General features: G+C 40.8%; 1 protein-coding gene across 2 annotated transcripts in view; it reads left to right on the top strand.

The window, feature by feature from the left end:
* tgfbr3 (transforming growth factor, beta receptor III) overlaps window positions 1-12278 on the top strand; it is an 87390-nt gene that overhangs the window by 23501 nt on the left and 51611 nt on the right. For both annotated transcript variants that reach the window (XM_058638270.1, XM_058638269.1), the window contains exon 3: window positions 3422-3609. In XM_058638270.1, coding sequence (XP_058494253.1) covers window positions 3422-3609 — 188 coding nt within the window. The remainder of the gene's footprint in view (window positions 1-3421; window positions 3610-12278) is intronic.

Raw genomic sequence — 12278 nt, 5'->3', positions numbered from 1 at the left:
GCGAAGGGTTCAGAAGACAAATATGGTAACAATAAAACATCTGTGCTCCTCTCACTACAAGGAGAAAGGGAGTCATGCCATGATCTCTGGCTTTGTGCTGATCTAACGCAGGTTTATTGGACAGCGTGGAAAGTGAAAACAATGGCTATGTGTTCTGGGCAAAAGAAAATAAATAAATAAAAAGGACCTCCCCCCCAACCCCCCCTGTGCTGAGGCACCATCTTTTTTGAGTCAGCCGTGGAGAATTTAACATCGTTATCAAGCTGTCTTTCACTAATTATTTCCAAATGCTCCATCTGATTGCTATTGGCAACCTCTGTGTCTTTAGCGTGATGTGTTTGAAATGTGAGCGGGGGCCTCGGGGTGGGGGCCTCGGAGCGGGGGCCTCGGAGCGGGGGCCTCGGCTGGCACTAAAACCCCCCCACCACAGGCGTTCTGATAGCGTGCACAACTAAGCACTTTCTGTGCGGCCACGACTCTGTCTGACATACTTGTATCTGCACCCGTGTTACAGCCCCGAGAGTGTCTTAAGTGGGTCATACAAACATGAGATGGGAAGGAAGTTTGCACAGAGGCTGAGGTTAACCACCTGAGAGCTTGTGGCTGAAGAATAGGAAGTTCCAAACTCACTGTAGATGTGTTCCTGTAATCCAGTAAATATGAGTTAAGCTGTGTTCAGATCAGAGACCTGTCACAACACTGTCACACACTGGGCCTCAGTGTCCTGACATCGGGCTCAGAGCTGCTCTGTTGGCTTTACTGAGCCCATGCACAACTGAGCAACATTGCATACATCAGTGGAAAAGTGTGATAAAGTACGATAAGGTGCTATGTAATAGAGGAAGTGAGAAGAGTATACTGTATATATACTGGGAATGGGCATCTCTAGCAAAAATGCTATTGGTCAAATGTTCCAATATTCAAAACTCCAACTCATGAGAGCTAACGATAGTAATGCAGGGTTCACAGTGTGTTGAGCTAACAAGAGCAGCTAATGAGATGCATTCAAGGAACCTCGTACATTTCACCAGTTCTGCAAACACACTTGCAGTCCTCGAACCAAGGCTCTGCTGCCACTGCCACGTTTTGGTTATAGATGCCACAAATTAGGTCGTGACTGGAGTAGAAAGATTTGTTTTTATAAATGCACTTTATTTATTGATTTGAATTAGGACAATGCATATTCATCAACATGTCAGCATAGGGCAACAACTTAAGTATGCCTGAGTTAGCACAATAGCTCATTTTCATCCGTTGTCCTAAGGCAGGTTAGTACAGTAGACATTGAACAGGACATGATACAAACAAATACATAAATCACAGGACATTACACATACACAAGTAAACCATAGACACAGACCATAGACAAGTTACATGTATGTTAAGATTAAGACGTTGGGGCCCAAGAGAAAGAAAAAAAAAAGTGAATAATCTAACTGTGAGTGCATGTCTGGTTAGTTTTCAACCACTGTTTCATTGCAATTTGGAACGTTGAATAGGTGTCACAGTTTGTGATATGGGCTGGTAGCCTGTTCCATGACTGTGTGCCTCTGATAGACCCCAACATTTGGCCAAATTTAGTCCTGCACCTTTGTACGTTGCAGTCCCCTCTGGTCAATGCTCTGGTGTTTACTCCACTGCTATTTTTTTTACTTATAAAATCCATCAAGGGAGGAGGAGGAGCAAGTTTATTTCAAACTCTAAAGATGAGGCAAGCAACCATGAATATCTGATAATTATCAAAATCCAAAATGTTATACTTACTTAAGATGTTACAATAATGATACTGTAGATACAATCATCGATAGATCGATATTTTTACATATTATGACGAAACTGTGATTGTGACATTAACTTGACGTTTTTATTAGCAAGTAAATAATCAAGTACTTGTGCCCATCCCTAATGGATACACTTTTATCGAAAATACGTCAATCAATACATTTATTTTATTGTATTTAAACACATGATTGTTCGCACTTCACTCACAATGAATCGCAAACTAATCACACCTTTTTGTGTTCTAAATTTACCTTAAAGGAATGTTGTTCATTCCTCATGTGGAGGATAAAGTGGTACAAGATAGAGATCACAGTCAAATATTTAATAAAGTTTCACCGTCCGTAGATCTTGACTGCAGCATTATACAGATAGATATTTATATTTGTATATTATATTTATATTTATATTATACCTCATGGCTAAGGGACTGTACACACAAAAATGATCTCAGGAGAATGAGAATCTGCCTAAGTTTTTATTTTATTTGATCCACATAGTTCTGGCATTTTGAGAGCACACTAGAACAGTGTTTCCCAACCCTGGTCCTCAGGGAACACTGGCCTGGATGTTTTAGATGTTGCCCTGCTCCAACACACCTGATTCAGATGAGCTTGTTGACCAGCTGACCATCTTTTATGTTATCACTGGAACTGTTTAAACATGGTTTTGGTTCAAATTGTGGCGATTGGGGCAATTTAGTCTATGGCGCCTTGCCACAGTCTCGATGATTAATGGGAAACATTGAGTTTGACCAATTTTTCCCATCATCATTACAGCTCCTGAAAACATTTTTATAGAATTTGATCTTGAAGACCTAATGAGTCTAAACGTATAAACACTGTCTGGAAAAATGGAAACTTATAAACCCCTGAAGCAGATCAAAACATGACATTGAAAACCATGATTTATAGTAAAAGCCATGTAAATGAGTGGCTCTGTGTTGTTTGGAGCAGCGGTCGCCAAACCTTTTTTTCTTCTTTCTTCTGAGAGCTACTTTGACTAAACGAAAATGCTTTTTCATGTGCGTTTTGTATTGCTGTGCTCATTTCTTTCTAGTTATCTCACACACTATTGAATTCAAATATTAATGCTGTCAAAACAGAACGATGCATTCACAAATACACCAACATTTAGTCTTATTCACGTTTCATTGAGTTATTATCTGGAGACTGAGAGAAAGAGATGAATGACTTTGTACACTTTGTTTGTATAATAGGCATGACCTGGTCTGATTCTCGGTATCAGAAAAACCTTTCATTAAAATATGATCTGTTTCCTGAAACCTCTGCATCATGTGCATGTTTGTAGTGCAGGTGTCACTTTTTAAGAGATAATGGTGCTGATAACCATTTCCTGCTCATGATTGTGGTTAGGGCACATGCTCAGATTGTCACATCACATTTTGTTCTTGCCACTGCAGAATACCAGAAGCAAAACTCTAAAGTCTTCTACCTCCATTTCAGTTGGTTATTTGTGCGACCCATGGTTAAACAAACACAAAGACATTTTTGATATAGATATAAACAAGAGTGCTGACCTCTTAAACTCTTTGTCGCCGTGAAAACACTGTTTTAAAATCCTGTCTGTTCTGCTCTTCAGTATTTTCACCATCCTTTTTTCTCCCTCCCCGTCACCACAGGACCTTTGTCTCGCAGCCCGTGTGAGCTGCTGCCAGTGGGGATGACACACCCGGTGCAGGCCTCGCTGAAGAGCTTCACCGCCCTGTCAGGCTGCGCAAGCAGAGGCACCACCAGCCTCCCGCAGGAGGTCCACATCATCAACCTGAAGGGACACGCTCCGGAGGGACCAGACAGGAGCCCGGCAGAAGTGAGTCATCTCCAGTGAAACTCTCCAGAAACTTTATTCACTATTTTCTGCCGCTGTAATCAAGGATTTAATTAAAGCAAGAAATAATAGAAGCAATGGACATTTCTGTGTGTGAAACCACAGTTACTCACTGTTATCATGTTTCCACTGCACTGGTTTAATCTGTTTTATTCAGATTAAGATGCTGATAATGGCTGCTCGAGGAATCTTAGCTACAGTGAGAGTCATACTAATGAGCCAGGGTCAAGGGTCAAGGGTCACAAAGGCTGCAATTTAATTCTTCTATTTTCCATTTCCACTTCTACACATTTTATTCAAATTAAAATTGTTAGACCTTTGTGTTGGAAACTGTTCATGTTGTTAAGTTCTCAACCTTTCATTAAAGGGATAGTTTGGGATTTTTGGAGTTGTATGACATAGACACTAGTATTAGATTAGACTCGGTTCTGAGATCTCCCCTCAGTTCCCCCTCAAAACTTCTTGTGCTCTTCTTCAACAAAAATCTGTCAGCACATTTCCTGATACTGCTGCTGAAACCACTCCCTGTCTTCAGGTGTTTTACACGGTCCTGTCTCAAGGCTCGACTCATCAGAGTTCGGCATATTTCGACGATGAATCACGGGCCCACGGCCGTCAAATACGCTGTGTCTGTGTTTTAAACTGTCACGGGTTCCCCCTTCCCCCCCCCTGTCAGTCACATCAGTGTGAGGAGCAGCGTGTGCAGACCTGCTGCTGCTGATGTTGGTTCAAGCATTGCTTGTGCTATATATCACACATTCATGCACAGTATGTGCGACTATTCTGGATCTGCAGGGAATCGTCATTACAATAGAAGACAATGTTGTCTGTCATCCACGTCATGGTGTCTTCACAAGTATAGAAACAGAGAGCTGAAGACATTCTAACAAGAAGCTTCTTTCGTTCTGGAAGAAGCTGCTTATTATGTTAACGCCACTCTTTTTACACCAACATTTAACTTTTTTAAACGAGGAAAAACCCACTATTACGGTGAATCAGTGGGAGAGTTTGTGTTTGTGTTTGATGTTACAAATTAATGATGCACCGTAAATTCGGCCGCCAAAAAACATATTGGCCGAAAAACGCATTTTTTGACGTTTTTTGGCTGAAAGACGTTTAACACCGAAACACCTGAAACATGAATATTAATCTATACATACAATTGCAGTACCTTGACTTTAGTGAGGTAAGTACACACAGTCACTGAATGCAGATCAATAAAAACCTGCATCTATTGTGATTTGACCGGTTCTTATTTGAGCTGAACAAACTGAAATCACAGATTGTAACAATGCAATTTAATTCTTCCATCCATTTTTTTTTTAACTTAATACGGACTATTAAGCACAACTAAATATAAGCCACACCCACTGCATTTTTAAAAACGATTTATTTTGAACATAATTAAGCTGCAGGTGCCTACATTGAAACAAATAAACTTTACACAGGCTTCAATGAAAGACAGTGCCAGTAACACGGCTTGGAACAAAACTAAATAATTAGCGGTAAACAGTTACCTAATCCAAGAAAGTCATTGGTCACTATCTTCCTCCTCGTCATCTCCTTTGGTGTCACAGTTGAACAGCCTCAGAATTGCTTCATCCGATGTTTTCTCAGGACGGTTTTCATTGTCGCCACCGTAAATGTTACGAGTTACACTGACGTCGAGTGGCGTCAGTTACACTGACGTCGAGTGGCGTCAGTTACACTGACGTCGAGTGGCTGCACTTTAACCCATTCGGCAATTTCCTTGGTCTAATGCGACGCTTGTGAAACCGGGAACAATCCATAAATGAAGCCGCGAGGTTCAAAGCGTGGTTAAAAAAGTAGCGGCTGAAATGACGGTAGTTCTTTTTTCTGTGTAAAAGTAAAAAGTGTGACTCAAACAATGAAACAACATCACATTACACATTTCAAAAAGGTTCAAAAGTCATGTCTGTCACAATCAAATAAGGATTTCCCCCCAAATGTTTAGCCCTAATGCCAACAGTGGCGTGAGTGGGTGTCAGTGAGTTGACGTTACAGTAGAAGGTACTTTCCCTCGCTCCGTCGTACCTCAGAAGGTTTAGTCCTAAAAGGCAAAGATCATTTACACACTAGATATTTATTTCATTAACACGTGGTTTGTGTTCTGATTCCTTCCCTTCACAGGAAGGTTTTGAAAGCCATGTTTTTTGCCGTGGGTTTACCTATCAGCTCTTAAATCAAAACACAGGAGAGCACTGTGCTCTGGCAGAGGGTTCTGCTGGGTTTCATCGACAGATAATCCTTGTGTCAAGCTGGATTATGGTGAGACGCAGAAATCCACGCTATAGAAATCAGGTTTTGTCCACACCTGCTTTCAGAGAGAAAGGAAAAAAAGACAAATATGGTCTTGTGCGTTCGTAAGCTCCAAGTATTATTGAAGATCAGCGCTCTTTAAGTGGCCTGAGATGGAATACATCACTGAGATGAAGGCTTATTTTTGTTTAACATAAACAAGAAAGATTTTGAATCTTTTTTCAAAGAAAGCAATGACAGCAGTTTGCTAAATCCTGATGTACTTGCTCTCTTTTTTCAGCTCTTAGGGTTTTAAGTAGCAGGGACACAAAGGGTCTTACCGGTCTCTTATTTAAGAACTTTGGCCTTTAAATACGGAACAAATAAGTTTGAGAGTTTTTGTCTCGTCACGTAAATGAATTCTCTTCTTAGTAAAACCTCGTCTCCATGGTCATCTGAGCACTTATGTGGAGGCGGCAGTAATCCAGCTGTCTGGTTCCTCGTCTAAAGCCTTGGCTGCACAAGGTCACTGCAGCTCTGAGTGAGATTAGATGACCGTGCACAAGCTCTATGTCATGATATAATCCCTCAAAAGAGATACAGACACTGTGCCCACTCAAGCTTTAGTCCTTGATTTTTCCACCTGAGAGGAGGACACAGATCGACTTGTTTGTACACGAGGAGCCGCCTCCTCCTCCTCTTCCTCTTCCTCCTCCTCCTCGGTGCTCAGCCTTCACCTATAGAGTGCGTCTGAGAACACACGGTGCGTCAGACGGTTGCATTGACACAATCTGGCCGTGATCTTTCATGACAGGAAGAGGTGATAATCCAGGGGAAAAATGAAATACTGCTTGAGACGAAGCTGGGTTCAAGATCCGTGCCAGATACGGGTTTGGCTCCTCTCACCCAGAAGGAACCACCGCACTGCTCCTTTATTCTTTGTCTTTGACATAATGTGATTCCACAGCATGAGGCCCTTTCCTTAATTATGAAGCAAAATGAAAGGAAGGGAGGTCGGAATCCAGGAGGTTTGGAAGGTTTTCTGAACTTACTTCCTGAAAACAAAGCATTTGTTCCAAACCCCAGAACCTCTGACTCTTAAAGGAATACTCTGCTGAACAATGGTGCTTTATGATACAATCACTATATATGTATATATATATATATATATATATATATATATACTCCTATAAACTTCTCATGCCATGTGGTTTCTCCTTTGTCTTAAGGCTTAACGTAGATTTTTCTTTTGCCACTTTAGAGCAAGACACCCATTACAGAGGATTTATAAATGTTTATAATTCCGGTATTTTGTCGATGAACACTGTTATAAATCTTCATAACCACTTACACATAAATGATAAATGATCTGATGTAGCTGACAGTGGCCATATAGGGTCACTATTTAGCAAGCAACAAATCACTGTTGCCCTTTGTATGTAATGTGACATAACATCTTATTGCTGTTTTATATCATTTTAATAACCTCTAAACCATTTATAAGCTGATGGTCTGATCCCAGTGCAGGCACGAGCAGATCAAATGACATTTATGCATTCAAATTCAAAAGGCGATCATAAATGAAGCTGATTCAGAGGAATTAGAGAAGAACTCATATCTTCCTTGGAAGACGTAAACTATTCAAGCTGGAATATTTGGTCCACAGTTGTCACTGAAGGCACCGCCTTCTGCATTTGAATCAGTTTTCATCTGGTGATCTGGAAACATGCAAATGGATTTCATTCACAGTAATGGGTCTTTTCGCCCCTGTTTGCTTTGGCACATGGTTCATTTGCTTGTTTTCTAAGTCAGCAGAGAGGAGGAGGAGGAGGAGGAGGAGGAGGAGGTGCCTGGTCAGTTGGTGATCTGTAGATTTCCCCCTGACTTCTCTTCACCTCTGCTGATGGGGAGGAAGTGGAGTCTGGGCCACAGCACAGACTGTATATAAAGGAGACACACGATGTGCACCAGTGACGTCTTAGCCCTGACCCAATAATGGGAGGGAATAAATCAGCTTCTGTGTGTGGACTAATGTGGATGAAGGGGATCACATGGTCAATTTCAAATACATACACACACACACACACACACACACAGATGGTGCAGCTGCGATGTGTGAGGCCTGCTTCACGTCTCTTTAACCACCATATGTTAAAGTTGCTGCTGGTTTTCTGTGAGGACGTGAGCGAAATGAATGGTTTCCGGCCCGCGCCGGTGAACCCGGCCTGTGTGGGTATTAACTGAGGGCTATGAAGTGAACATGTGCAGCTGGACCTGCGCTCACCATACACACGTCTGGCTCTCGGCCAATCTCCACGCCGAAAGCTGTGTTATTAAGTGCAACAGAACACCTCCGTAGTGACTGCACATGGCATTTACAGAGCTCACAGTCACCGTGGAATAACACGCCAGAGGCCAGAGGGAGAAAGTATGATCATCATTCAGTCAGGCAGCTACAAGTACCCACAATAATATTTTGGGTCCAGTGCAAACCATGTGTTCACGTTTGCTCAGATCACAGCGAAGCATCTTCAGGTCTAAAGGCTGCGAGACTGAAGCAAAAAAACACAGCAACAAATCAAAGTTTCCTTCATCTTTGCTACAGGTGCTGCTGGTTTAAATCAACAGCTAACGACAGCTAACCACAGCTAACCACAGCTAACGACAGCTAACGACAACTAACAACAGCTAACGACAGCTAACAACAGCTAACAACAGCTAACCACAGCTAACGACAGCTAACAACAGCTAACGACAGCTAACCACAGCTAACAACAGCTAACGACAGCTAACCACAGCTAACGACAGCTAACCACAGCTAACGACAGCTAACCACAGCTAACGACAGCTAACGACAGCTAACCACAGCTAACAACAGCTAACCACAGCTAACAACAGCTAACGACAGCTAACGACAGCTAACCACAGCTAACCACAGCTAACGACAGCTAACCACAGCTAAGGACAGCTAACCACAGCTAACGACTGCTAACGACAGCTAACGACAGCTAACTACAACTAACGACAGCTAACGACAACTAACAACAGCTAACAACAGCTAACCACAGCTAACGACAGCTAATGACAACTAACAACAACTAACAACAGTTAATGACAGCTAACAACAGCTAACGACAGCTAACGACAGCTAACAACAGCTAACAACAGCTAATGACAGCTAACGACAGCTAACCACAGCTGTACTACTATTGTGTGAATGAAGTGTTTCCTTACAAAAAACTGAAGTGACACAAAATGAAGCGCAGCTGCCTGAAAAGTGACTCCAAGCTAATTAAAGCTTTTATTGTTGTAGGATAACATCCGTCATTTATATCATCATTTGAAGTTAGGTTCACTGTCACTTTTAGAGACACTTTCACAGCTCAGTTCAGGATGAATTCAGTGTCACAAACCCGGAAACTTTCATCGTCTTCTAGATTATTTATTACAAAGGTTTACCAAAGAGCTTTTATTTCTCTCCATTCAGATTGAGAGTTGTTTTTCATATTCTGGACTTTCAGACAGTGGGCTGTTTTCTTTTCATAGACAATGACAAGTGTGGACAGTGTCTCATCTGGACAAGGCATTCTTTATGAAGTGTTTTTCACATTTGTCTGAAGTGAAGATGATTTCTTCAGCTTCACTCGTCCTGATCAAAGTAACAGAAGCAGATCTGTTTTTCTTTATGATACCGATGTGGGTCTCCAAAGTGAGTCAGGCCAGGTTTGAAAGACTGTAAGTCTAGTAACGTGAGCGTTAGCTTAGCATGGCGATACCTGTAGTGCCAGGTGGAATATGTGAGAGACATTGATCGTGAGCTGTGTCTCGTACGAGATTTTAAGCACATTTTTCATCCAAACTTTAAACCCTTGAGGCAAAATATCTAACGACTATTGACCTGAGGTGTTGGTGTTGTGCCACTTAAGCTCGACCAAAACAATGACCTCATCCCCGCTTGCTGATTTCTTTTCCTCTTGCCCCGGTTTGACCGTGTAGGTATCATGTTTAAACATTTTTCCACATGTTCATTGTCCGTCACATGCCAAAGAGAGGGAGGGGGGAGGCTTTAGCACGCTGCTAACGTCCACTGCTTCACATTTGTTGATGAAGATCTTGGCATTGAGGTGGACACTAATGCTCCCAAGTTGCTTCAGATCTTTGAGCATAAATAACTCAAAGAAGCAGAAGGCCCGTCTGGGTAAACAGTCTGGTGACAGGGTGGAAAATAAACAAAAAGGGGCCGACGATATCTGTGCACGGCCGTCTTTCTTTAATCAGTTTACCATAGGCAAACATCAAACAGCCGCTGGCTCTGGATCAGGGTGAGGCCGAGCGGCGGATTGTTTTATCAGCTGGAATTTGCAGATATCTTTTGACTGTGTGAGTGACAATATGGGGGAGGAGCTCAGCATGGAACAAACAGCTGGTGAGAGCGGTGTCAGATATGAGTCGAGCTCGCACACGAGACCAACCACACGCCAGGGCTGAACTTTCTCCACCAAATTCACTTATATTTTCAACTTCTTTTGTAAGGCTGTGAGTTCGTATGGATGATTTTGGATTAAAAAGTGTCAGCCCATAATCCACGTACATGAGCATTACAATCCTGACATTACCGCTCAAGATTTCAAGAAGTTTTATTGTCATTATGAGACATAATGACATTTTTGCAGAGACTCCCGGCTTGAGGTACAGAATAAAATAGCAAAAATAACGAACGAAGGACTTGACATTTAAATAGAATGTCAACTCAAAGTGGCACATGCAGAATATTGATAAAATGAAAGAAAAAAAATCATAATCACTGTTTGCCCTTCTTCATCATCCCCATGTTATTTTCTTCTGCTGCTTGAGATTTCTATCCCGAGGCCCATGTCTCTCTCTCTCTCTCTCTGATGTTCTTGCCCTGCGGCGCTGAACCGAGTGCAGACTGATAACCGTCATAGTTCAGGTAGCATCCAACTTGTTCCTTAAATATGTGGGTGGCACTGATAAGAGCGCTCAGCGGGTTTTTTGTCCGTCACTGAGCCCCTCTGCCCCGGCTCCACTTCCCTCTGTACACTCTCAGTGATCCAGAACGAACCAAGATCCAGACTGACAAGACACGCGTACATAGACACGCATCAGATAACGCAGCCTGACTGGTCCCAGGCAGTACGCCGTCCTCCATGACTTTGTTGTTCTGAGCCAGCACTCTTTGTTATTCAGCTTTTGCCTCATTCCACATGGTAACTCCCCGTGAGCTTGTTTTTTTACTATTATTGGAAAGGGCAGGTTGATATGGCCCAAAGGTTATTATAATAAACATTTATAATACAGTCATATCAACAATTATCATTATCAGTGTTAGATGATTAAAGACTGTTATATTATATTATATTATATTATATTATATCATATTATATTGTATTATATTATATTATATTATGTCATATTATATTATATTATTTTATTTTATTTTATTTTATTTTATTTTATTTTATTTTATTTTATTTTATTTTATTTTATTTTATGTTATGTTATGTTATGTTATGTTATAATATATTATGTTATGTTATGTTATGTTATGTGATATGATATGATATGATATGATATGATATTATATTATATTATATTATATTATATTATATTATATCATATTATACTATACTATATTATATTATATTATATTATATTATATTATATTATATTATATTATATTATATTATATTATATTATATCATATCATATTATATTATATCATATTATTTTATTTTATTTTATTTTATTTTATTTTATTTTATTTTATTTTATGTTATATTATATTATATTATATTATATCATATTATACTATATTATATTATATTATATTATATTATATTATATTTCACACATGTGGAGTAAAGCATTCCAAGAACTAACATGTTATACCTCATAGACTCATAGTGTTTGTGCGATCCATTAATATTTTACAGAGATATCTTGAACCTTTGTGACATTACAAATAAGGAAAGTTACATTGCAATATATGATAATAATAATAACAGCATTTATATATAAAGCGCTTTCCTCGTCAAAGCCACTTTACACAAGAGGTTTGCCAGTCATCCATCTCTCATCAGTGTGCAGACTAACGTAGCCGGGAATTGAACCCAGAAACTTCCACTCGAAAGACAACTAGCTCTACCACGGAGCTACTGTCCTGCCACTGTCCTGCTACTGTCCTGCCACTGTCCTGCTACTGTCCTGCTACTGTCCTGCTACTGTCCTGCCACTGTCCTGCTACTGTCCTGCTACTGTCCTGCCACTGTCCTGCTACTGTCCTGCTACTGTCTAGCTCCTGTCCTGCTACTGTCCTGCCACTGTCCTGCCACTGTCCTGCTACTGTCCTGCCACTGTCCTGCCACTGTCCT

This window comes from Solea solea, chromosome 9 (genome assembly GCF_958295425.1).
Source record: "Solea solea chromosome 9, fSolSol10.1, whole genome shotgun sequence".
In the NCBI taxonomy this organism is placed as follows: domain Eukaryota; kingdom Metazoa; phylum Chordata; class Actinopteri; order Pleuronectiformes; family Soleidae; genus Solea; species Solea solea.
Note: the sequence above shows the minus strand (reverse complement) of the source record. Positions and strands in the feature narration are given on the sequence as shown.